At 43.3% G+C, this 27,130-nt stretch overlaps 1 protein-coding gene and 2 pseudogenes across 1 annotated transcript; 1 reads left to right on the forward strand and 2 right to left on the reverse strand.

The window, feature by feature from the left end:
* Window positions 1–5,482: 5,482 nt before the first annotated feature.
* Window positions 5,483–6,515, forward strand: LOC147345367 (heterogeneous nuclear ribonucleoproteins C1/C2 pseudogene; annotated as a pseudogene).
* Window positions 6,516–11,845: 5,330 nt separating this feature from the next.
* Window positions 11,846–24,546, reverse strand: LOC147345368 (uncharacterized). Its single transcript, XM_086375653.1, has 2 exons — window positions 21,388–24,546; window positions 11,846–14,531 (listed from the first exon to the last, which is right to left on the reverse strand). The coding sequence occupies exon 1, from the start codon at window positions 23,497–23,499 to the stop codon at window positions 21,436–21,438; it is 2,064 nt and encodes a 687-aa protein (XP_086231779.1). The 5' UTR covers window positions 23,500–24,546; the 3' UTR covers window positions 11,846–14,531; window positions 21,388–21,435.
* Window positions 18,711–19,251, reverse strand: LOC147345369 (cytochrome c oxidase subunit 7A2, mitochondrial pseudogene; annotated as a pseudogene).
* Window positions 24,547–27,130: the final 2,584 nt, after the last annotated feature.

Raw genomic sequence — 27,130 nt, forward strand, 5'->3', positions numbered from 1 at the left:
ATGACCACTGGAAAAACCATAGCCTTGACTAGACGGACTTTTGTTGGCAAAGTAATGTCTCTGCTTTTGAATATGCTGTCTAGATTGGTCATAACTTTCCTTCCAAGGAGTAAGCGTCTTTTAATTTCATGGCTGCAGTCACCATCTGCAGTGATTTTGGAGCCCAGAAAAATAAAGTCTGACACTGTTTCCACTGTTTCCCCATCTATTTCCCATGAAGTGATGGGACCAGATGCCATGATCTTCGTTTTCTGAATGTTGAGCTTTAAGCCAACTTTTTCACTCTCCTCTTTCACTTTCATCAAGAGGCTTTGAGTTCCTCTTCACTTTCTGCCATAAGGGTGGTGTCATCTGCAGATCTCAGGTTATTGATATTTCTCCCAGCAATCTTAATTCCAGCTTGTGCTTCCTCCAGCCCAGCATTTCTCATGATGTACACTGCATATAAGTTAAATAAGCAGGGTGACAATATACAGCCTTGATGTGCTCCTTTTCCTATTTGGAACCAGTCTGTTGTTCCATGTCCAGTTCTAACTGTTGCTTCCTGACCTGCATACAGGTTTCTCAAGAGGCAGGTCAGGTGGTCTGGTATTCCCATCTCTTTCAGGCTCCCTCAGTCAAACTGAAGAACCCAAGCCTAGAGGGCTAAGGTACATAGGGTCGGAGAGAATTGGACACAGTGAGTTTGGGTGAACTCTGGGAGTTGGTGATGGACAGGGAGGCCTGGTGTGCTGCGATTCATGGGATCGCAAAGAGTCAGACACGACTGAGCGACTGAACTGACTGACTGAAGCAATTTAGCATGCTGCTGCTGCTGCTAAGTCGCGTCAGTCATGTCCGACTCTGTGCGACCCCATAGATGGCAGCCCACCAGGCTCCACCATGACTGGGATTCTCCAGGCAAGAACACTGGAGATTTAGCATGCAGGCACTCATAAAACAGATAACTAATGAGAACCTACTGTATAGCATAGAGAATGCTACTCAGTGTTCTGTGGTGACCTAAATGGGAAAGAAATCTTCCAAAGAGGGTATATGTATACATATTGCTGATTCCCTTTGCTGTACAGTAGAAAATAACACAAAATTGTAAAGCAACTATACTCCAATAAAAATCAATAATAGAAATGAAGAACTGGAAGCCCTGTGATTAATCTAAACCCACAGAAAGATGGGGAGGGTCAGGATTTGAACAAGTTGGCCTGACCCAGAAACCTGCTTCTTCCTACCTACTGGGCTCTTCTCACAAACACCCAAGCTAATCTTACCCTCCTGGAAACGGGGTTGATGACACATGTTATCCAAAAATCTTAGAGCTGTGATAATTCTGGGATTAGAAATCAAAGAGTGAGAGAAGGCAGTTTTCAAAAGGCATTAACCCTTAAACTTATAATTTTTAAAGATGTACCAAGTCAGCCAGACCAGCAAAGCAGGAAAGGGTCTTCCAAACATAGGGAACAACAGGTGCCAAGGCAGGGTGGGCAGGAAGGAGGCAGAGGGAAAAGGGGATGAAGGGAGAATTGTTGCAACCTTTGGAAACTGTATAGAACTATATCAAAAGGGCATAAACTAGGTACAGCAACTTTTAAAATATAAAGCATTGTTCTGTTTTGGCAACGGTGTAAAATCAGTTACTGTCCTTCTGCTGCCTCCATATGGGCACACCATTTCTTGCCTCTCTGCTTCCGAGTTCCTGCGGAATGCTGGGCAGAAATCATCCATGTCCCAGGAACCGAGGAAATTGTGTGGTAGCTCACAAAGATGTTCAAGATAGCTGTTTAAATGGGAATCTCTTCCCCTATACCCACAAAGCAGAGCTAAAAAGAAAAGAAAAAAATTACAATTCTTTGCACTCTCAGCCAGTATAAGTTTAACTGTACTGTCAAGGAATTTGACAGTTACTTTATTCCTTCACTTGTAAAAAGTCTGATATGTATTAAAGAATATATGTTAATGTAAGTTATTGAACATAGTAAAGTGAAGACCTGTGAATGTACAACCAACTTATGAAACAGCCTGTAATATTGATGCTTTCTATGTGCTCCTTCCAGACCCCCACCCTCTGCCTGCTTCCTCTCAAGGTAACCACTATCCTGAGTTCTTAAAAAATCATTTCAACTTTTCTTTATGCAATTACCATATATATTCCCAGACAACAAGCATACTATTTATTTTCTCTTGTCTTCCAATGATAAAATTACTTCAGATATTTAGGAGGCTGTGTAAGACTTCTAAATATTGGAGACAGGAAAATGGATTGATAAATCACGGTTGTTGCTGTTTAGTTGCTAAGTTGTGTCCAGCTCTTTATAACCCCATGGGCACGACTGAGTGACGTCACTTTCACTTTTCACTTGCATGCATTGGAGAGGGAAATGACAACCCACTCCAGTGTTCTTGCCTGGAGAATCCCAGGGACAGAGGAGCCTGGTGGGCTGCCGTCTGTGGGGTCGCACAGAGTTGGACACGACTGAAGCGACTTGGCAGCAGCAGCAGCAGAGTTGCTCTTGGAGGTATACAAGACACAGTCAAAGAACTTTCCTAAGTAGTTGTGCTACTCCCTGCAATACTTCGTCCATAAGCTTGAACACAGCTTCTTCCTTATGTTCATAAAGCACAGTTAAGACAAGGCTTCTATGTTAAATTTTTTTTTCAATAACACCTGAGCACAATACAGGAAAAATCCTAAAACTAAGTGGCATAATCTTCTGTGGGAGTTCTTGGGTCATGCTCCTTCACTGTGGATCCTTTGCTCACTCTGTTTCATGGGCCATCTCAGCGTGACAGGATAAAAGCCTCCTTTATCCAGCCTTGCCTTCCTCAGACTCTCATGGCTTTTTGTCTCCAACTCTTAAAAAAAAAAAAAAAGTACCAGTACTAATAAAGACCCCTCCTTCTCCAACTGCGACAACAACAGAAAGCAAACAAATAGGAACATGTGCTTGCAAAGATACAACCTCGCCTACAATGTAGTCATCCTTTCGTATCACTGGGTATTATCATTGTTCATAATTGCTCTGAGCTTCTTCACTCTAGAGTGAAATTTTACTTTCGTGTACCCAGATGACCCATTAAACTGTTTTTCAAAAGAGCAGTCTTCCTCTAGAGATGAATTTTACACTCATCCCCAGAGTAGTTCTTTGGGCAAAGCCACAATTGTGGCTTTGTAACAGCTATCTTCAGCTAGTTTAAGCAGAAAAGAAGAATTTGTTCTAAGGTTACAGGATATCTTAAAGCACCAAAAAAGAATTTCTCACTGGCCAAATCTGAGTCAGGAACTTCTCTGGTGGCTCAGTGGTAAAGAATCCACCTGCCAAAGCAGGAGATATGGACATGATCCCTGGGTTGGAAAGATCCCCTGGAGAAGGAAATGGCAACTCACTCCTGTATTTTTGCCAGGGAAATCTCACGCACAGAGGAGTCTGGCAAGCTACAGTCCATAGGGTCGCAAAGAGTAGGACATGACTTAGTGACTAAATAACAACAATAAGCCCTCCTCTAACCCAGTCTAGAGAGATGAGGTCATATGGTACCAAATGGCTTCCAATAAATTTTTGCTGTAGATGAAAGGGTCACTATCAATGCTCCAGAAATGTTTTTCAAATCACTGAATGGCAGGGACGTTCCAAATGAATAATTTCTAAATAGCAAAGCCAATAATAAATATATGATTTGTTCCTTTCCCCTTTCCAAAGAGTCAACAGTTATTTTGAGTCACTTATCTTTATAAAAACATTCATTAACACAAGATGTCAACTGTATATCTTTCATGTAGTTAATGAATATTAATAATGTATATATATTTACTAATATGTCATAGCCACATAATATGTATGCAATCATAAATATTCATATACTATGTGTATGTAATATAAAATTATATACAATAAAATTAATGTATTTAATATATGATTAAATAATATAAGTATATCCAAAGACCATTAATTTAGAGCTTTCCTTGTCCCAGAGAAATATAAAGCAGTTTCTCAACCTTGGCACTGGTGACATGTTAGACCAGATAATACTTTATGAGAGGAGGAGACTGTCCTGCCCATTGCAGGATGTTTAGCAGTATCTCTGGTCTTCATCCATTAGGTGACAGCAGCATTCCCCTCTGTGCCACTGTGACAAGCAAAGATCTCTGCTGCTGCTGGTAAGTCGCTTTAGTCGTGTCCGACTCTGTGCGACCCCATAGATGGCAGCCCACCAGGCTCCCCCATCCCTGGGATTCTCCAGGCAAGAACACCAGAGTGGGTTGCCTTTTCCTTCTCCAATGCATGAAAGTGAAAAGTGAAAGTGAAGTCGCTCAATCGTGTCCAACTCTTAGTGACCCCATGGACTGCAGCCCACCAGGCTCCTCCGTCCATGGGATTTTCCAGGCAAGAGTACTGGAGTGGGGTGCCATTGCCTTCTCCGGCAAAGATCTCTAGACACTGCCAAATGCCCCAGGGAGACAATAATGCCAAAATTAAGAACCACTGGTATAAATCATGATCTTAATGAACACAACTGTGCTCATTTCACATGCTAGAAAGGTAATGCTCAGAATCCTTCAATCTAGGCTTCAACAATACGTGAACCAAAAAATTCCAGATGTTCAAGCTGGATTTAGAAAAGGCGGAGGAGCCAGAGATCAAATTGCTGACATCCGGTGGATTACAGAAAAAGCAGGGGAATTAAAAAAAAAAAAAACTACTTCTGCTTCATTTACTATGCTAAAACCTTTGACTGTGTGAATCCCAACAAACTGTGGAAAATTTTGAAACAGATGGGAATACCAGACCACCTTACCTGCATCCTGAGAAACCTGTATGCAGGTCAAGAAGTAACAGAACCAGACTTGGAACAACTGACTAGTTCCAAATTGGGAAAGGAGTACGTCAAGGCTGTATATTGTCACCTTGCTTATTTAACTTCTATGCAGAATACATCATGCAAAATGCCAGACTGGGTAAACATAAGCTAGAATCAAGATTGCAGTAGAAATATCAACAACCTCAGATATGCAGATGACACCACACTAACGACAGAAAGCAGAGGAACTAAAGAGCCTCTTGATGAAGGCAAAAGAGGAGAGTAAAAAAGCTGGCTTAAAACTCAACATTCAAAAAACTATCTTGGCATCTGGTCCCATGACTTCACGGCAAATAGATTGGTGAAATGTGGAAACAGTGACAGATGTCATTTTCTTGGACTCCAAAATCACTGAAGACGGTGACTGTAGCCACAAAATTAAAAGACACTTGCTCCTTGGAAGTAAAGCTCTGAGAAACCTAGACAGCGTATTAAAAAGCAGAGACACGTTTTGTGAAGAGGCAAAGACTGAGTGATGGCAACTTCGTTGCCAACCTCCAGCAGGAATCGGCTTCTCCACGTAGAACGCCGGGGTAGGAGATTCAGAATCGAATCTCTTCTCCCTTCCCCCTCCTGTGACATTTTTCTTGATCTTCAGCTACGTTTTTCAGCTTTGTGAGGCACCGTATCATCAAAGACAATGGCCAGTAATGTTATCGACAAGATGGATCCTTGCTCCATGAAGTCTCGTGTATTCATTGTGAATCTCAGTACCCTTGTGGTCAAGAAATCCGACCTGGAGGCAATCTTTTCAAAATACAGCAGAATCATGGGTTGCTCTGTTCACAGGGGCTTTGCCTTCATTCAGTGTGTTAATGAGAGAAACGCCCAGGCTGCTGTGGCAGGAGAGGATGGCAGGATGATTGCTGGCCAGGTTTTAGATATTAATCTGGCTGCAGAGCCAAAAGTGAACGGAGGAAAAGCAGGTGTGAAATGATCTGCAGCGCAGATTACGGGTCAGTACCAGAACACCCTTCTCCATCCCCTCCACTCGGCCCATCTTTTGACTTGGACTGTGACTTTCAACAGGATTATTACGACAGGACGCACAGTTACCTAGCACATGTTCCTCCTCCTCCTCCTATTGCTCGGGCTGTAGTGCCCTCAGAATGCCAGCAAATATCAGGAAACACCTCATAAAGGGGCAAACATGGCTTCAATTCTAAGAGCAGACAGTGGGGATCTCCCTCTAAGTCTGGAAAGTTGAAAGGAGATGACCTTCAGACCATTAAGAAGGAGTTAACTCAGATAAAACAAAAAGTGGGTTCTTTACTGGAAAGCCTGGGAAATAATTGAAAAGGAACGGAGCACACAAGGAGTGGAGATGAAGAAGGGTAAGTCAGAAGAGGAGCAGAGCGGCAGCTCCCTGAGCAAGATAAGACTAATGAAGATGGAGTCTGAGCGGGGGGTGCAGATGACTCTGCTGAGGAGGGGGACCTACTGGATGATGACGATAGTGAAGATCGGGGGGATGACCAGCTGGAGTTGATCAAGGATGCTGAAACAGAGAGGATAATGGAGACAGCGCCAGTGGCGAGGATGACTCTTCAGCACATAGTGGGGTTTAGAAATCTTGTCCCATTATTTCTTTACCTAGATGCTTGTCTAAGATCAAAATTTTCACCAGATCCTCTCCCCTAGTATCTTCAGTACATGCTCACTGTTCTCCCCACCCTTGTCCTTCCCATGTTCATTAATTCATGTTGCCCATTTTCACTTCCTTTGACCCTCCTAGTAGTTACGTTTAGTCTTTACCCTGTAATTTTTGCTTTAATTTTGATACGTCTTTATGACTTAACAATAAAAAGGATGTATCAACTGTCTCCAGAGAAGGCAATGGCACCCCACTCCAGTACTCTTGCCTGGAAAACCCCATGGACGGAGGAGCCTGGTAGGCTGCAGTCCATGGGAACGCTAAGAGTCGGACACGACTGAGCGACTTCACTTTCACTCTTCACTTTCATGCATTGGAGAAGGAAATGGCAACCCACTCCAGTGTTCTTGCCTGGAGAATCCCAGGGATGGGGAAGCCTGGTGGGCTGCTGTCTATGGGGTCGCACAGAGTCAGACACGGCTGAAGCGACTTAGCAGCAGCAGCAGCAGTAGCAGCATCAACTGTCTCCAAAATAATCTCTTGCTATAGAGGGAGTACAGTTCTTTCCATTCATACAGTAGCTTCTTCTCTAACTACAAAGGCAATCTCATTAGTTGAGCAGAACCTGAGAGCAGCTTTGAGTTAGAGGTATGTGTGTTACACCCCACATAAGAGTGCTATGTGGGGCTGTTCAACACAAATGTAACAATGTACTTTTGTGAATGAGAGTTGGCATGTTAAATGCATCCTCTAGAAAAATAACTAGTGTAATAATCTTAAGGTTTGTTTTTTAAAGTTGATAGTGTGGGTTATTTTTGTGAACAGCCTGATGTTTGGCGCCTTTTTCTTCCCTCAAAATAAACAAGTCCTTATTTAACCAGGAATTTGGAGGGGGGAAAAAAAGCAGAAACATCACTTTGCCAACAAAGGTCCATATAGTGAAAGCTATGGTATTTCTAGTAATCAGGTATGGATGTGAGAGTTGAACCATAAAGAAAGCTGAGCACCAAAGAATTGATGCTTTTGAACTGTGGTGTTGGAGAAGGCAATCAAACCAGTCAATCCTAAAGGAAATCATCCCTGAATATTGGAAGGACTGATGCTGAAGCTGAAGATCCAGTACTTTGACTACCTGATGCAGAGAACTGACTCATTGGAAAAGATCCCGATACTGGGAAAGATTGAAGGCAGGAGGAGAAGGGGCTGACAGAGGATGAGATGGTTGGATGGCATCACCAACTCAATGGACATCTGTCTGAGCAAACTCAGGGAGATAGTGAAGGACAGGGAAGCCTGGTGTGCTGCAGTCCATGGGGTTGCAAAGAGTCAAACATGACTGAGCAACTGAACAACAATGAGGTGAACTTTTAGTCCAGTTGAAGACACAAAATATGTATGAAACAACTGGAGGACAAAGAGGTAAAACAATATACAAAATTATATTATAAACAGTCATACAGTTTCCATTTTTGCATTTAATATTCTTTGGAAGATGTGGGCTCCATCCCTGGGCTGGGAAGATCTCCAACCCACTCCAGTTTTTTTGCCTGGAAAATCCCATGGACAGAGATGCCTGGTGGGCTACAGTCCATGGGGTCGCAAAGAGTCAGACATGGCTGAAGCGACTTAGCACACAAGCACAAATCTATTAAGTCCTTTAAAGCAGACAACATGGTACTTGCTGTTGGGTTCTATAAAGTGCATACTTTACATCTGTGAGGCATTCTGGGAAGTTTCCCTAAGAAAGTGATTATTGAATCAAAATTTTAAAAATCACTAAGGGTGAAAGGGTCAACAGGCTATGTGGGGATAGCGCATTTAAACCAAGGAGAAAGGTGTGCAAGACCCCATGGCAAGAGTAGAATAGGGGATATGAGTTAGGATTTGAGTTTAACAGTCCAGGGTTAAGGTAATAGTCCTTTGGAGGAAGGTGGTGGTGGTTGAGAAGAGACTCCATTGAGAAAACAGTCAAAATTGGAATCTTGAAATAAATGAATGATTGGGAATCCTTTTGTAATGCAAACATGTGTTCCTTTCCCTTCTTAATATTCAAATATGTTAGCTTTTTGCAATGCAAGACACAAAGTACAAAAATCTAAGCTGAGTGAATGCTAAATTTCAGAAATAATGTATTATTTAATAGCAGTTCATCATGATATAGGGCATCCCTTGTGGCTCAGCTGGTATATAATCCACCTGCAATGCAGGAAACCTGGGTTTGATCCCTGGGTTGGGAAGATTCCCTGGAGAAGGGAAAGGCTACCCACTCCAGTATTCTGGCCTGGAGAATTCCATGGACAGTCCATGGGGTCGCAAAGAGTCGGACACGACTGAGCGACTTTCACTTTCACCATAATATAATCTGATAATGGTACTGGAAAATCTTCTCCATACTGTTACTGAACTCAGGTTCACCTGCTCCTCGCTCAAGAATCCGATACCAAGAGACAAGTGTCAGGTAAAAGGAAAGACAGCTTTATCGAGGAGGATGGCAATCCTGGGGAGAAGGCAGACCCATGAACCAAAAAATAATCCCAGAGTTTGCTCAAATCTATGTCCATTGAGTCAATGATGCTACCTCATCATTTCATCCTCTGCCACCCTCTTCTCCTGCCCTCAATCTTTCCCAGTATCAGAGTCTTTTCCAATGAGTCAGCTCTTCATTTCAGGTGGCCAAAGTATTGGAGCATCAGCATCAGTCCTTCCAATGAATATTCAGGGTTGATTTCCTTTAGGATTAACTGGTTTGATCTCCTTGCAGTCCAAGGGACTCTCAAGAGTCTTTTCTAGCACTGCAATTTGAAAGCATCAGTTCCTAAGTGCTCAGGCTTCTTTATGGTCCAACTCTCACACCTGTACATGACTACTGGAAAAACCATAGCTTTGATTATACATACCTTTGTTAACAACTTTAGAGAAACTTTAAAAGGGAAGGGGGACAGAAAAAGGGAAGGTACTGAAAAAGATGCATAGTATCCTGCTAGTCACTTTTTAAAAACGCACAGACTTGTATAAAAATATATGCTGGGTTTTGCACAGACTCTCTGGATAGATGTTCCAGACACTAAAAACAATGATTGCTTCTGGGAAAGGGCCATTAAGGACTGGGGAGCAGGGGCGTGGGGTTAAAAGCTGAAGGAAGATTTACTTTTTGCTGTATAGCTTTTAGTAATATTTCCCTTTTTCTTTGCTAACCATGTTCATGTACTCCATCCTTAAAAAAAACTAAAATGTTCTGGTAATAAAGTAAAAAGATTCATTGTCCTTTCTGAGCTTAACTTCAAATCTCTGAGATAATGTATTTTTTAAGGAAACTACAACACAGTGAAATAATTATACTGATTTGCTAGGAGGAGGACTCATACTCAGGGCGGTCAGATTTTAGTCCAGTCTCTGCCACTACCTAGGTATAGACAGATCACTTACGATTTTCATTTTTTTGTTTGAGGGCAGGGAATGGACTAAACAAACTTTGGAATTGTTAAAGTCAACGCTCAATCACTAGTGGCTGATTGGTCAATATATATTTATTAGGTCCAAATGTATTATTGCTTTTAAACATTTATTAGAATGGAAACCACAAAAATGTCCATGAATAGGAAACAAGTGAATTTATGATACATCTATTCAATGGAATACTGTGTTCATAAAAAAAAAAAAATAAGAAAGCTCTTTGACACCCAAAATGGAAAGATCTCTGAGATACATATTAAGTTTAAAAAAGCCTGTAAAGAAACATCAGAATGTATAAGCACTTTGCGTATATAAATGATATATATATATATAGTGAATCATTATATATTTGTGCTTGAATGAAAGGATTTATAAGAAATCAGTAACATTTTTTAAATTATGTATTTATTTCTGGATGCACTGTGTTCATGGATGCTGCACTGGCTTTCTCTAGTTGCAGTGCTCAGGCTTCTCACTGCAGTGGTTCCTCTTGTTGCCGAGCTCTGAACCTGGAGAGTGAGGGCTTCAGGAGTTGTGGCACAGGCTTAGTTGCTCTGTGGCATGTGGGATCTTCCTGGACCAGGGATCAAACTCATCTCCCCTGCACTGGCAGGCAGATTCTTAACCACTGGTCCACCTGGGAAGCCCCTAATAACATTTTTGATGTCTATCAGTAACAATGTTCTGAAGGTTGAAGGGAGGCTTTAATATGTGCTATTTTATGCTTTTTGGATTTTGCAATATGGAATTACATTACCTAGTCAAAGATTTAAACTTTAAAAATGTGTTCATCCTATAAAATGTTTTATTTCTATGTCACTTTTTAAAAATTGTAGTTGATATATGATATGATATGTTACAAGTGTACAGTATAGTGGTACCTAATTAAGGTTATACTCCATCTAGAGTTGTTATAAAATATTGGCTATATTCCCTGCGCTGTACAACATAGCCTCATGGCTTACTTCATACATAACAGTTTGTATCTCTTACTCCGCTACCCCTTGTCTTGCCTCTCCCCACTGGTAACCACTAGTTTGTTCTCTGTATCTGTAAGTCTGTTTCTTTTTTGTTATACTCACTAGTTTGTTGTGTTTTTTTTAGATCTACATACAACTGATATCATACAGCATTTGTTTTTCTCTATCTGACTTATTTCACTTAGCATAATGCCTTCCAAGTCCATCCATGGTGTTCAAATGGCAAAATTTTATTCTTAATGGCTGAATAGTATAAAAATACTTCTTTTAAATTGACGGTAAGATAAGCCAGAAGAGTCTAGTGTTTTTTACTTTATTATATATTGATGGATTGATTTATACATTTATGTTTTTAATATTTATTTTTCCTTCATGTCAAGGCCTGTGCGGAGTCCTGGCTGGGGGTGCAGCTCTGCTCTAGGTAGTCAGTCACTTGGGGACCTAGTGTTTGTAAAATACCAAAGTACCTATATTTACTAAGATGATTATAAAGTTGTTTCTATTTTTCTTTCAAGGTGACTATCTGCTGCTCAGCATTGGTGACGCTTGAGGTTCACTAATCACAATTCTTAAGAACCAACTCTATTTACCCAAGATAAAATCCAATCATACGAGTATTGATTAGCCTCTGCAAGATAAAAGGCTCTTCTGCAGGTTCCTGAAACGTGCATATGTACACACCCTCTGCCCTCCAAGAATGTCCTTTGCACTTACTTGGTCCCTTATTCTGCACTACATTAAAGCTGATTTTTCTCTGACTTCCTAACTATAGCTCTTCAATTCTTAAAACAACTCTGCTGAGACTTCCCTGGTGGTCCAGTGGCTAAGGTTCCACACTCCCAATGCAGGGGGCCTGGGTTCGATACTTGGTCAAGGAACTAGATTCCACATGTTGCGACTAAGACCTGGTGCAGCCAAATAAACAAACAATCAATAAAATTAAAAACAGCAACAACAAAACAACTGTGCTTACCTGGTGCATTTTATATACAGAAGCTCAGCAGTTGCATATATTTATTAGTTAAAAATAAATCTATAAATATTAAATGGTTTATAAATTGCTGGTTTAATCCAATTATTCTTTTTGGATTGTGGTCAAATACACAGAAATTTTTGGTGGTGCTAGTGGTAAAGAACCTGCCTGCTAATGCAGGAGACATAAGAGACACGGATTCTACCCCTGGGTCAGGAAGATCCCCTGGAGGAGGCCATGGCAGCCCACTCCAATATTCTTGCCTGGAGAATCCCATGGAAAGAGGAGCCTGGTGGGCTACAGTCCATGTGGTTGCAAAGAGTTGGATACAACTGAAGCTACTTAGCACGCAAGCATGCACACATAAAATTTACCATCTTAATCATTTTCAAAAGTACAGTTCAGTAGTGTTAAGTACATCCACACTGTTGTACAATCGATCTCCATAACCCTTTTCATCTGAAATTCTGTACCCATTAAATAACTCCCCATCCCCCCAACTATCCCCAGACTCTGGAAACCATCACTCTTCTGTCTCTGTGAGTTTGATTCTCTGACATGAGAAATCTTATATAGGTGGACTCACACAGCATATGTCTTGTTGTAACTGGCTTATTTCACTTAGCCTAATATCCTGCCATTATTCTTTTTTCCAAGTATCTGCAATGCATATAGGCTTCCAGCTTGAGTTAATTTTTTAAAATTCTAAACACAGAAATACTGAAGCATGGGACAGAAAATGGGAAGAAATATAAAAACAACTAACATTTTTGGAAGATTTGATAAAACATACCATATCACATACTTTTGCTTGTAATTGGAAATCTAAAAAAAGAAACTATCCCTATATTAGAGCATTCTTGCACAAATAATCCAATGATACAAAGGCAGAACATAAAAGGAGAACAGTCCCACATGAATTTTGATTATCATTCATCAGTTCAGTTCAGTCGCTCAGTCATGTCTGACTCTTTGCGACCCCATGAACCACAGCATGCCAGGCCTCCCTGTCCATCACCAACTCCCGGAGTTCACCCAAACCCATGTCCATTGAGTCGGTGATGCCATCTCATCCTGTCATCCCCTTCTCCTCCTGCCCTCAATCTTTCCCAGCATCAGGGTCTTTTCAAATGAGTCAGCTCTTCACATCAGGTGGCCAAAGTATTGGAGTTTCAGCTTCAATGTCAGTCCTTCCAATGAAAATCCAGGACTGATCTCCTTTAGGATGGACTGGTTGGATCTCCTTGCAGTCCAAGGGACTCTCAAGAGTCTTCTCCAACACCACAGTTCAAAAGCATCAATTTTTCAGTGCTCAGTTTTCTTTATAGTCCAACTCTCACATCCATACATGACCACTGGAAAAACCACAGCCTTGACTAGACGGACCTTTGTTGACAAAGTAATGTCTCTGCCTTTTAATATGCTGTCTAGGTTGGTCATAACTTTCCTTCCAAGGAGTAAGCGTCTTTTAATTTCATGGCTGCAGTCACCATCTGTAGTGATTTTGGAGCCCCAGAAAAATAAAGTCTGACACTGTTTCCACTGTTTCCCCATCTATTTGCCATGAAGTGATGGGACCGGATGCCATGATATTAGTTTTCTGAATGTTGAGCTTTAAGCCAACTTTTTCACTCTCCTCTTTCACTTTCATCAAGAGGCTCTTTAGTTCTTCTTCACTTTCTGCCATAAGGGTGGTGTCATCTGCATATCTGAGGTTATTGATATTTCTCCCGGCAATCTTGATTCCAGCTTGTGCTTCCTCCAGCCCAGCGTTTCTTATGATGTACACTGCATATAAGTTAAATAAGCAGGGTGACAATATACAGCCTTGACATACTCCTTTTCCTATTTGGAACCAGTCTGTTGTTCCATGTCCAGTTCTAACTGTTGCTTCCTGACCTGCATACAGGTTTCTCAAGAGGCAGGTTAGGTGGTCTGGTATTCCCATCTCTTTCAGAATTTTCCACAGTTTATTGTGATCCACACAGTCAAAGGCTTTGGCATAGTCAATAAAGCAGAAATAGATGTTTTTCTGGAACTCTCTTGCTTTTTTGATGATTCAGCGGATGTTGGCAATTTGATCTCTGGTTCCTCTGCCTTTTCTAAAACCAGCTTGAACATCTGGAAGTTATCATTAATATATGCAATCAAATCAGCAGTTTTAAATCCTTGGGAAAAAGGGAAACTCCTGCTATTTAAAAAATGAACATACAAATTATAATACATTGATTGTACTAATCTTTCCGATAGCTTGATGAGGCCACACGATATCCTTTAAAAAGAAGCCACATTTTTCAATGTCCATTTCTGTGGGATTTGTACTTATATCTTTACCCAAAGTGTGTGATGTTATTTTCCACTTAGAATGCTGGAATGCTTCCACAAGAGAAATCTATTTTAAAAATCAACTTATTTTAAAACAAAGTTCATTTGGCTGTTCAACAAACTGTTCATTGGCACAGTTTATTATAGCTTAAAATTCTGATAATGTCTTTATTATCTGAGGCTGGAATATTCTCCCCAACCCTGAAATGTATACTTGGCAGAGGCAGTCTGGTTACGTTTGCTGGTCTAAGATAGGTCAGGACTCCGGGTGGAGGTTTCCAAAATGAGGTTAAGGTAAGTATTTGTGCTTTTATAAACTTGGCGTTGAAATCTGAAGGAATACTGGTGGGTTCTGGAAAGAAAAAAGCAATTTTGAGATGAGAGTGGAACAAAAAAATCAAAGAGTTGTTGATTTTCATTCTCTCTGGAAGTAGAGCTTTAAATGGAGAACTAAGCCACAGACTGATCTGGGGTATTACAGCTCGTTATGACTAACAGGCTTAAGAAAAAAGCTCATTAATAACTACTGCTTGCAGGAAAAGTGTATAGTATACACCTTATAACAAATTATACATTAATTATATATCAATTCCAGCTTCTCCATTTATATGACATTGAAAAAATTACATAACCTTCCAAAATCAAATCTCCTTTCCTTAAAGTAGAGATAAGAGTGGTGCCTGTCTCTGTTGTGACAAATGAGATAAAGCCTGTAAGTTACTTGGCACAGGGGGTAATGTATGATGAACACCCAATAAATGCTGATGCTAGCTACTATTATTAACAAATGCCCCATGTATGTGTATGTTGATTCTGAATTATACAAAATGGGAACACAAAGATGAATAAAACAATGGTGAATGAGATCCTCATGGTCTAGTGGAGAAGTGACTACTACTATATTAAAGAGGCAGTGAATCTGGGACTTCCCTGGGTGTCGAGAGGCTAAGACTCCATGTTCTCAAGTAGGGGGCCCAGAATCAATCCCTGGTCAGGGAACTAGATCTCACATGCCACAACTAGAGATCCCCTGCAGCCAAATAAATGTTGTGTTTTTTTTTTTTAAAGAAGAAGAAAAGAGGCAGTGAGTCATCTGAGGATCAAATCAAGATTTTTCTTTAAGCATTTTATGAATTATAGCATAATTTTTATTATTATTATTCTAGATCAGGGTTTCTCAACCTCATACTGATGATGTTGGATAGTTCTGTGCTGCGAAAGGGCTGGCCTGAGGATGAGATGGCTGGATGGCATCACTGACTGGATGGACGTGAGTCTGGGTGAACTCCAGGAGTTGGTGATGGACAGGGAGGCCTGGCGTGCTGCGATTCATGGGGTCGCAAAGAGTCGGACATGACTGAGTGACTGAACTGAACTGAGCAGTTTAGGGTCTGGCAGCACCTCTGGCCTCCACTCACCAGCTGCCAGCAGCACCTCTTCCCACTCTCCACATCTGCACTGCTGTGGGCTGTGGCTGCGAGCCTCCAAGACCAAACCCAGGCTTCAGTTTCTACTCCTGCTCTCCCCAGAGCTCCCAGGGCCTGCCTGTCTGGCCAGCGGTCTGCTCAGGGCCTGAACATTACCACCTGAACATTCTAAACTCCACTGTCGGCAGATGGCAGGCATCCAACGGTGGAATCGCAATCAGGGAGTCAGGAACTGGGCAGACCAGCTCTCCTCCAGCCAGCAGATGACCAGGAGATGGGCCAGCTTCTCCGAGAGGAGAGAATGGCACCCTGGGACCTGGGTGTCACTGGGGCAGAGTGAAGTACAGCATTTTGCCTGTGAACCTGACTGGCCAGGCCAGGCTCCCTCTGCCTTAGGCCAGCTGCTCTTGGTCAGGTGGATGATTCCAGCTGAGGCAACTGGAGTCAAAGCAGCTGTACAACCCACCGCCCAGTGAGTAGGAATGGGGGTGGGGGTGGGCGGAAGCAGTTACTCTCTTGTTATATAAGCAGCCACGTAATAGCCCAGATTTTCCCTTTTGACTCACCGAGCCTAAAATATTTATCATCTGGGCTTTTATAGAAAAAAATATTGCCAGCCTCCATTTTATTTTATTTATTTATTTTTCACTGCATGGCATGTAGGACCTCAGTTCCCTGACCAGGGATCAAACCTGGGCCCCCTGCATTGTAAGCGTGGAGCCTTAACCACTGGCCCACCAGGGAAGTCTCAGCTCCGTGTTAGATAAGCACTCATCTTACTGTCAATACAGAAAAATGTATCAAAACGGTGTCATGCTACCTGATGGTATCGTGAGACAGGAAGACAAAAGCATAGCCATTTTGGAAAAAGGACCGGGAAGGGCCTTGAGAAAAACAGGCCTTGTGAGCTAAGAACAAAGGCCCCAGGGGTCTGGGGCCCAGAGACAAAAAACAGGGACCGGAAGGAACGAAAGATTAACTTTATCTCTGTTACACTAAGGAGTATACCTAGTTGCCACAAGACAAGAATCTCAACTATAAATTGTAACCTTATCTGTTCCTGTGCTTTCCTACAGAAAATTCTCATGCATTTCTTCCCCCTCACAGAAGCACTCCCTATTGCTGATAGCCATCACGGAGCCACCTGCTGATAATCAAAGAAGGTTGACAATTTCTGGAAGTCTTCAGTGCTCTATCAGACAAACCCTCCCTTTTGTCCTAAAAGCAACTCACCCTTTCTACTCCAGGAGCTGAGAGTTTTGTTTTGTAGTTGTGTGTTTTTTTCGTTGCCACTTTTTCCTTTGTGCACAAGCTATCTCTTTTAATAAAAAGCTTTTCTTGGGACTTCCCTGGTGGTACAGTGGATAAGAATCCACCCGCCAATGCAAGGGACATAGGTTCGATCCCCAGTCCAGGAAGATTCCACATGACATGGAGCAACTAAGCCCATGAGCCACAATTGCTGAAGCCCCCACACCCAAGAGCCTGTGCTCTGCGACAAGAGAAGCCACTGTAATAAGAAACCCGTGCACAACTAGAGAGGGACCCCCACTTGTTGCAGCTAGAGAAAGCCTGCACACAGCAACGAAGACCCAGCACAGCCAAAATATAAATACATACAAAAATAAGTAAATAAATTATATATATATATAAAAGCTTTTGTTGCCTAAGCTTTCCTTTCCTTGGGGAAACGATACTCATTTCTATGGTAGTACTGTCCAAGAAGCTAGAAAGGGCCTGGCAACAATCTTTGTAGCCAAAGTAAAGTGTTATGCCCAAGTAAATAAACACCTGATGAATACCCATGGAGCCTACACTCTAGTTAGAAACTGTTGCTAACATCAAAGAGGGCTATTTTCAGCTTAGAACTAACCTGGAGAGAATTCAGCAATTATTCGCTAATTATTGGCCTACTGCCATTACTTTATAACAGAGCACACAGGTAGAATTACGAATGTAATTACCCTTCTTAAAAAGCCAGCAAGGGGACTTCCTGGTGGTACGGTGGATAAGAATCCACCTGCCAATGCAGGAGAAACCGGTTCAATCCCTGGTGCGGGAAGATCCCACAAGCCACGGAGCAACAAAGCCCTTGCGCCTACAGCCTGCACTCTGCAACAAGACAAGCCACTGCAATGAGAAGCCTGTGCGCTGCAATGAAGAGTAGCTCCTGCTTGCTGCAACAAGAGAGAGCCCGTGTAGGGCAACAAAGACCCAGAACAACCAAAAATAAATAAGCAATTTTTAAAAAAGAAGGCCTGCAAAGATTTCTCACTTTCTCACCCCTCAATTTTGGAGTCCCAGGCACTCTTTTTCATGGTAAAGACTGCTTTATTGGTAGCGATTCAGTTCAGTTCAGTTCAGTTCAGTTCAGTCGCTCAGTCATGTCCGACTCTTTGCGACTCCATGAATCACAGCACACCAGGCCTCCCTGTCCATTACCAACTCCCAGAGTTCACTCAGACTCATGTCCATCGAGTCAGTGATGCCATCCAGCCATCTCATCCTCTGTCGTCCCCTTCTCCTCCTACCCCCAATCCCTCCCAGCATCAGAGTCTTTTCCAATGAGTCAACTCTTCCAATGAGGTGGCCAAAGTACTGGAGTTTCAGCTTTAGCATCATTCCTTCCAAAGAACACCCAGGGCTGATCTCCTTTAGAATGGACTGGTTGGATCTCCTTGAAGTCCAAGTGACTCTCAAGAGTCTTCTCCAACACTACAGTTCAAAAGCATCAATTCTTCCGTGCTCAGCCTTCTTCACAGTCCAACTCTCACATCCATACATGACCACAGGAAAAACCATAGCCTTGACTAGACGAACCTTTGTTGGCAAAGTAATGTCTCTGCTTTTGAATATGCTATCTAGGTTGGTCATAACTTTCCTTCCAAGGAGTAAGCATCTTTTAATTTCATGGCTGCAGTCACCATCTGCAGTGATTTTGGAGCCCAGAAAAATAAAGTCTGACACTGTTTCCCCATCTATTTCCCATGAAATGATGGGACCGGATGCCATGATCTCCGTTTCCTGAATGTTGAGCTTTAAGCCAACTTCTTCACTCTCCACTTTCACTTTCATCAAGAGGTTTTTTAGTTCCTCCTCACTTTCTGACATAAGGGTGGTGTCATCTGCATATCTGAGGTTATTGATATTTCTCCCAGCAATCTGGTGGCAGTTAGTACAAGTCAATAAATATTGATCCCCACAAAACTCAGTTATTTATCAGATTACTGGTTCACAGTAAGCTGAAAGGAGTTGAGCCAAGTGACTGCTGGGAGGATAAACTGAAGCCAATCCTGCTTCTTGGGAAATGAAGTCATAGTCAGTTGATATATGGCATATGCCATTCCATCAACTCTAAGAATCATGGTGGCTCTATACAGGAGGGCATCAGCTATCCCACCTTTCAAATGTACTGGAATGCCATTACCTTTCTGAAACAGCTTTTGTTTCCCTGGAAGCTTATGCTCAAACTGCCTGTATGAAGCAGTACTCATGGTTCTCTGGGTAATCTGACAAAGAGCCAGCAGATACTGCAGCATCTTGGCTCAGTTACTGCCCACTAACCTCGACAACTGACCACCAGGAACGAAAATCCCCAAGCACTCTTGACTACAGCCTCAGATTACCCTTTCCCAAGTGTCTCCCCAGCAGGTCACAGACTGTTAAACCTCTGAGCCTTTCTGTTGATTTTTCCCCATGCATGGAATGTTCTTTCCATCTTCTTAATCCAATGGATACCTCTGGGTCTTCGTTGCTACACACAAGCTTTAGATCAAAAATCCCTCACCCAGCCCACACCTGTATTCTGGGAGACCGAGTAGACTTGTGTTACAGCACTTGCTGTGTGTGTGCTCAGTCACTCAGTCATGTCTGACTCTTTGCGACCCCATAGACTGTAGCCCACCAGCTCCTCTGTCCATGGGGTTTTCCAGGCAAGAATACTGAGTGGGTTGCTGTTTCCTCCTCCAGGGGATCTTCACTGTGTAATTATTTCTAGATCTGCCTCCCTTAATAAACAGTGAGTGCTTGGAGAACAGGGGCACCTTATCTCTGAATCTCTAACACCTAATGGAATGCCTGGCACTCGACAGAAATTCAACAAATGCCAGGCCAATGAATTAATTATTTGAAAGGCACTGCATGGCAGTTCCTGTCAAAAATAAGGGGTAGACACAAGACTACCCCTTCTTCTTCCTTGTCTAAAGTGTTCTTCTCTTTAGAGAACATGGTCTCTAAGCTTTCTGATGGCAAGGTCTGCAACCTTTGTGTTTATTTGTGATCACCATTATTCTTGGCACTTAGTAAATGCTCCTTCAAGAATTATATGGAGAATTACTTCAATCATACGAATTAATGGGAAAATGATCTTTTTCAATAACACTAAATCCTTAGCTTATGGAATTATTACAATTTGTTACTATTTTGCTCCTTAAAAAAAAGAAACCTAAATCACTGAATGTGTTTCATTTTAGAATCCACGAGTCCAAATTGTACAAAAATCAAACAAGCTAAAATGCTTTGCCCCTATGATTATCTATAGAATATATATGTGTGTGTGTGTGTGTGTATTTAGAAACTGTTACACATTCTGTTAAAAGTGAATTGGAGAAAACTGTAAGGAAATTAAGGGTTTGACTTCCACCTAATAGCTGTATTTCACGTCAGAGATGAAACCAGTCAATATGAACACCTTCTTGAATATGTTGGTAGCATGTGAACAGGAGCATTAACATCATCTCAAGGTATTGCTCTGCTCTATGCTCTTCCTCCTTGCCCCCCAAGGAATTTATCAAATGAGGTCAGAGACAAAGACCAGTATACTGACACACTGCACTTAAACCATTGAGAAGCAGTGTTTTAAAGGTCACCAATTTTGACCTTCACATGATCTCTCCTATTGTTCTAACTGACAGGGGGTCAGTTGGGAGTTAAATGAACCTCCTCCTCAGCTGTCTTAACCATAACATTCATCTCATAGGTCAGCATAAAGGGTCTTGTGATTCAGTACACATAACCACATGTGTACTATGGTACATAAGCATATATGATTTAATACAAATAACAAAATGTTTTCCAAATCTCAGAATCTTTACAAGTTTCAGGCCATGATTAATTTTAACCTTTATGTTGACACATGTAAAATAATTTTACTTAAGTAAATGGATTTCAAAAAGCAACCATCACTACCATAAACAAAGAAACTGTTATAATACTGGGCATAGATAGAAGTTATCCACTAAAATAACTTTGTTAATATGAATGGTATTAAGTCCTAGCCAGGTGCCGGTGTTGCCTACCAAAGCCTTACAGAGGTGTTAGAGATCAGTAACCCCAAACTAATAAAATATATTCATATAATCAAAAAGATTGAAAAAGAACTGAAAAGACCTTTCCCACTGGAAGGCTCACTGCTATTTGTGCTGTGTCTTGTACCACCTAAACTCATCTTGTTTCAGAAACATTGTAGAATCTCCCCACCTTCACACCCCCCGAAGCCTCAGAACTCCTGAGTGAAGGTAATTAACACCTTTCGGCTGGTACAGCCATAAAGCCTTAACAACAACTCATCCACTCAGAGCACTAGGTTTCAAAAACCTACTGCCACCAGGGAAGTCCTATTCAAAAACCTACCTAAGTTCAAATAATCGAATCGCTGAAGGAACGGGCCAGTTCACCTCCAGTAACTTTGTGTGTCTGAACAGAGGCGGTTGAGGAAACCACCAGGACACGGACCTGGAAACAATTAAGGAATACTGAAGGTATTCCTTCTAAATCACTTACTTGGCGGAGGCCTGAGGGCCACTCAGAGGGCTGGGGTCTGCTTCTGTCCTAGATGGAGTGACTCTTCTTCCCTCGGGCCAGGGTGGGGGTCCTCCCGGAGGGCACTGACTGCTGGGCTTGAGCAGCTGGAGCTGGAGACTGAGGAGGCAGGGCTGCAGCGTCAGGACGGTTCTGACTTAGCTCCTGGTCCGCTGGTGGCGGGGTCTCAAGATCAACTGGCTCTGTGTGAAACTCCCAGGCAGATGGAGGCTGGCTTGGTCTAATTTCCTGGACTAAAGAGCTGCTCTGGGAGGCCTGCTGGGTGTGATACGTGGCCTGAAGGTCCAGAATAGCTTGGACCACCTGAAGGTCCACAGGCTGGGTCTGCAAAGACTCGGTGGGCAGAACCTGGAGCAGAGAGATGGTGGCCAGACTCTGGGCCTGGGAGGCCTGAAGAGGTGGTGGTCCAGTTTGACAGACCTCCAAAAGATTCTGAAGCTGCTGCTGAGAGGCCACAGGCACCAAGGAGTGGCCCTCAGAAGCCACAGGCACTGGGAGCTGGCTTTGAGAGGCCACAGGCACCAGAGGGTGGCTCTGAGAGGTCCTAGGCATCAGGGGGTAACTCTGAGAGGCTCTAGGCACCAGGGGGTGGCCCTCAGAGGCCACAGGTACCAGGGGGTGGCCCTCAGAGGCCACAGGCACCGGAAGCTGGCTCTGAGAGGTCCTAAGCACCAGGGGGTAGCTCTGAGAGATCCTAGGCTCCAGGGGGTGGCTCTGCGAGGTCCTAGGCACCAGGGGGTGGCTCTGAGAGGTTCTAGGCACCAGGGGCTGGCCCTTAGCGGCCACAGGTATCAGGGGTTGGCCCTCAGAGGCCACAGGCACCGGGAGCTGGACTTGAGAGGTCACAGGCACGGGGGGGTGGCTCTCAGAGGTCACAGGCACCAGGGGGTGGCTCTCAGAGGCCACAGGCACCAGGGGGTGGCTCTCAGAGGCCACAGGCATCAGAGGGTGGCCCTCAGAGGCCACAGGCACTGGGAGCTGGCTCTGAGAGGTCCTAGGCATCAGGGGGTGGCTCTGAGAGGTAAGGATGGTCAGAGGCTGACTTGCAAAGGACGAGGAGACAACAGGCAGGCTCTTAGAGGCAAAGACCACCTGAGGCTGAATAGTAGAAGTCAGGGGGACAACAGGCTGTCTTGTAGAAGCAAGAGTGACTGCAGGGGCCTGGCTTGTAGAGGAAACTACAGGCTGGCTTTTAGAAGTCAGGAGACGTGGAGGCTGGCTAGTAGAGGCCAAAGCGGCTGCAAGCTGGCTCACAGAGACAAGAGTCACTGCAAGGGGCTGGCTCGTAGAGACCAAGTCTACTACAGGCTGGCTCTTCGAAGTCAGAATAGGGGCAGTTTGGCTCATAGAGGCCAAGGAGACTACGGGCAGGCTCTTAGAAGTCAGGATGACTGGAGTTGGAGCCTGCTCCAGAGGAGATGGCGTAAATGGCTGCACCAGATTGGTCGATGGTCCCTTAACGAACTTTGGGAGACTAGCCTCACGGCCCAGGTCACCAGCATCGGGCACCTGGGAGCCAGCTTCCTTTAAAATTTTGACAGCTTCGGGTTTGGGGAGATCCTTGCTGCCAAAGTCCTGAGCCTCGCCCTTCTCCGCAGCCCCTTCTGCCCGGTCTTCGTCTTGGTCTAGCTGGCTTTCGACCTGGCCCGTGACGGTCATATCCAGAGATGTCCGCCCTTTCAGGAACCTCTGGCGTTGTCGCCGCCGCCGCCGTATCCGCATAAAGGTGTTGGAAACGCTGCCTATGGTGAAAGTGAAGCGGTTGCTGATGGTCTGGCTCAGGACTTCCAGCGTGTAGGCGGAGGGCAGGCGGTAGGGGCTGTTGAAGGCCTCTTCAGAAGACAGTTCGATGTTACCGCTGTACCAGAAAGTCCACCAGAGGAGGCTGAGGAAGACGATGCTGGCACCCAGGTAGAGCAACATGTCATAGTAGAGTATACGGGTAAAGACCCCGGTGAACAGCATGGCCGCGCCCACCGTGTCGAAAGTGATGCCCAGCCAAAAGAAATGCTTGCAGCGGCCCAAGCACGACCGCTTCTCGATCTTGGCGACGTGGTTAACCGAAACCTCCATGAGCCCCGACTGTCGCTGTCGCCGCCGCCGCCGGGTCCGCAGAAGCTACCAGGCAAGCGGCGTCGCCACAGGCCGGCAGGGGCCGCTGGGTCGCCACGGCGACGCGTTGGGGGCGCGCCAAGAAGGAGGCAGGACAAGCGTTCGGGAAAGCTCGGCCGCCGCCCACTTGCGCGGAGAGGGGGGGCGGGGTGGGGGAGGCGTCGCTCCAGAGCCTGGCGCATGCGCAGTCTGCCCCAAGGCGGTCTGTCCCAAGGCGGTGCCCCGCCCCCGACCCGGGCCGCTTTTCCCCACGCGCGCAGTGTTTGCTCGGCGTGCTCTAGTCGCGTGTGCGTGTGCCGCCTGGGACCTTCGGAGAGCCAAGAGTTCACCTCACGTGCTCTGTGTCCCCGCCGTAGGAAGACATCTACATTCTTTCCTTCGAGCCCCCGCCTTCTAGAACCGGGGCGAAATCCTGAAGGAGAGCAAAGGGCAAGGACTCTGTCTGTAACTTCCACTTCCCAGCTAGGAATGCAGCTTGGTGTCAGGTGCTACCACTTTCAGAGTTAAAGGCTTCCCCTGGTTTTGGTGAAGGGTCTGTTGATAGATATCTTAATTCGGATCTTAGCTATTTGCCTCCTAGTGACTGGGCGATTACTTGCTTGCCTAGAGAGCAGACCTAGAGATGAATTCCCCCGCCCCTCCCCCGTCTTTTAAGTTTCTTCTGTTTTAATTTTCCTTCCAATTTTTTTAGTTTTGAGTTTTATTTTGGTGGGGTTGTTTTTTTTTTTTTTGGCCACTCCGTGAGGCATGTGGGATCTTAGTTCCTCTACCAAGAATGGAACCCCTGCCCCCTGCAGTTGAAGCACAGTCTTAACCAGTGGACCACCAAGGAAATTTTAATTTTCCTTATAGTGTTAAATTAGTTGAAAAAATTTGAAAAATGGGTGTATTTAATTTACATTGTTTTGAGTTTATTGTAGAGTATTTGTAACAAAACCAGAATTTGTTACAATTTTACATTCGTGGTCTTAATGGAAACAAACATCAATAACACTATTAAAATACACTTCTTAGTGTATCTTGTTTTAAATGGAAAATTGCCGCATTTTACAATTTTTCAACATAGTAACTCCTTAACATCTCCCCACCCACCCCAAGCTGCACCTAGGGGCTTATGGGATCTCAGCTCCCCCACTAAGGATTGAACCCAGACCCTGACAGTGAAAGCACCAAGTCATTACCACTGAATTACCAGAGAAGTTACAAACCACAGGATATTTTTGAGGAAATAATTTTTTTTAGTTATTCTTTTTATGGAAGAAATGTTTGCTTTACTTCCTGATAGTAAAAAGTAGTTCTTATACAGGAGCACAGATCAAAGCCTTTCAGAAGTGGATTGTTAAAAATCAATGGTGTGGCGGGTCCTTGATATGAGATAGGGATTAGGTAATTATAACAATATAGTTTCTCAGAGAAAGCCATTTTCACACCCCAGATTAGTATTTTTTTCTTTAGTAAGTCAATAACTTAATTAACTTATTGATTCCTTTATTGGCTGGGAAGGCGTTTATCAACCAGAAGAAAAATGAGCAACTGCTTATTAACTTTCCAGTAGCTAACATGATACTACTACTACTACTAAGTTGCTTCAGTCGTGTCCGACTCTGTGCAACCCCATAGACGGCAGCCCACCAGGCTCCCCCATCCCTGGGATTCTCCAGGCAAGAACACTGGAGTGGGTTGCCATTTCCTTCTCCAGTGCATGAAAATGAAAAGTTTAAGTGATATCGCTCAGTCGTATCTGACTCTTAGCGACTCCATGGACTGCAGCCTACCAGGCTCCTCCATCCATGGGATTTTCCAGGCAAAAGTACTGGAGTGGGGTGCCATTGCCTTCTCCGATACTACCTGGATTTAAATCTCAGAAATAATAGATTTCTTTTACATGATAATGCATTTTAGTTGAGAGGTGTTGATCTCTCTTTGGTTTTACATAGTGCTAGTATTCCATGGGGTCGTGAAAGAGTCAGACACAACTTAGCGACTAAACAACAAGAAATATACCGTGACATAATGTGACATACTTTAAGCTGCACTTTGAAAATTGCAGTATGTAGTTGATTTACAATGTTAACGTTAATTTCTGCTGTATAGCAAAGTAATTCATATCTATATCTATCTGTATATGAAAGTGAGGTGAAAGTCACTCACTCGTGTCCGACTCTTCAACCCCATGGAATATATATACTGTCCACGGAATTCTCCAGGCTAGAATAGTAGAGTGGATAGCATTTCCCTTCTCCAGGGAATCTTCCCAACCCAGGAATCAAACCCAGGTCTCCCACATTGCAGGCAGATTCTTAACCAGCTGAGCCAGAAGATATTTTATATTTTATATTATTTTCCATTATGGATAGAAAAGGCAGAGAAACCAGAGATCAAATTGCCAACATCCATTGGATCATAGAAAAAGCAGAAGTCCAGGAAAACATCCATTTCTGCTTTGTTGACTGCTTCTGCTTTGTTGGCTACACTAAAGCCATTTTCATCTTTTGTGAATCTACTGTACGTTTTTGCTTCGTGTTTACCGTGAGGCTTGCACATGAGACTTGCACATAATGTCCTATAGATATAACCATCTATTTTATGCTGATAACAATTTAATTTCAATCATAGACAAAAACTCTTCCCCCTTACTTCCCCCTTTTATCTTTTTGATGTCATAATTTACCTCTTTTATTTTGGATATTCCTTAACAAATTATTATAGTTATAGCTATTTCTAATACTCTTGTTCTTTAACCTTAATAACAAAGGAACTCCCTTAATCTGTCAGTGGTTTCTCAGTAGAATACTTACATGCCAGAAGACAGTGGGATGATATATTCAAGAGTGCTGAAAGGAAAAAACAAAACCTGCCAACCAAAAGGAGCTAAGTGGTTAACACTCCATCCTATTGCAGTATTCAGATATTCTGAATTGACTGTATACTTACTTTTATCCGTATGTTGTATATTTTCACATGTTTTCATGTTACTAACGAGTATCTTTGCATTTCAGCTTGGAAAATTCCTTTCAGCATTTCTTATAAAGCAGGTTTAGTGGTGATGAATTGCCTCAGGTTCTGTTTTTCTGGGAAGGTCTTTATCTCACTCTCATTCCCGAAGGACAGATTTGCCAGTAAAGCACTTTGGGTTGGCAGGTTTTGTTTTGCCCTTTCCTTTCAGCACTCTTGAGTACATCATCCCACTGTCTTCTGGCATTTAAGTTTTCTGCTGAGAATCCACTGGTAGCTTGAGGGCGGTCCTTTGTAAATTATAGGCTTTTTTCCCCACCCTCCTCTTGCTGTGTTTAAGATACTCTCTTGGTTTTTGAGTTTTGATAGTTTTTTTAAAACTGTGCCTTGGAGAGGATCTCTTTAAGCTGACTTTGTTAGGTGACCCATGAGCTTCACAAAATTGGATATCCAGATCGCTCCGCATTTAGGAAGTTCTCAGACATTACTTCTTCAAATAAACTTTCTGCCTTCTTCTCCCTCTCTTTTCTTTTTGAAACTAATAATTTGGAAAATACTTCTTTTTTTTTTTTTGATGGCTCCATGGACCACATAGGTTCCTTTCATTCCTTTCTCTTTGATCTCCTCTAACTGGATA

The sequence above is a fragment of the Bos grunniens genome, chromosome 25 (genome assembly GCF_055505025.1).
Source record: "Bos grunniens cultivar Pamir isolate PY7600 chromosome 25, Bosgru_T2T1.0, whole genome shotgun sequence".
Classification (NCBI taxonomy): Eukaryota; Metazoa; Chordata; class Mammalia; order Artiodactyla; family Bovidae; genus Bos; species Bos grunniens.

Excerpts from the sequence above, each read along its gene's own strand:
- LOC147345368 (XM_086375653.1), bottom strand. The coding sequence starts at position 23,499 with ATGGAGGTTTCGGTTAACCACGTCGCCAAGATCGAGAAGCGGTCGTGC.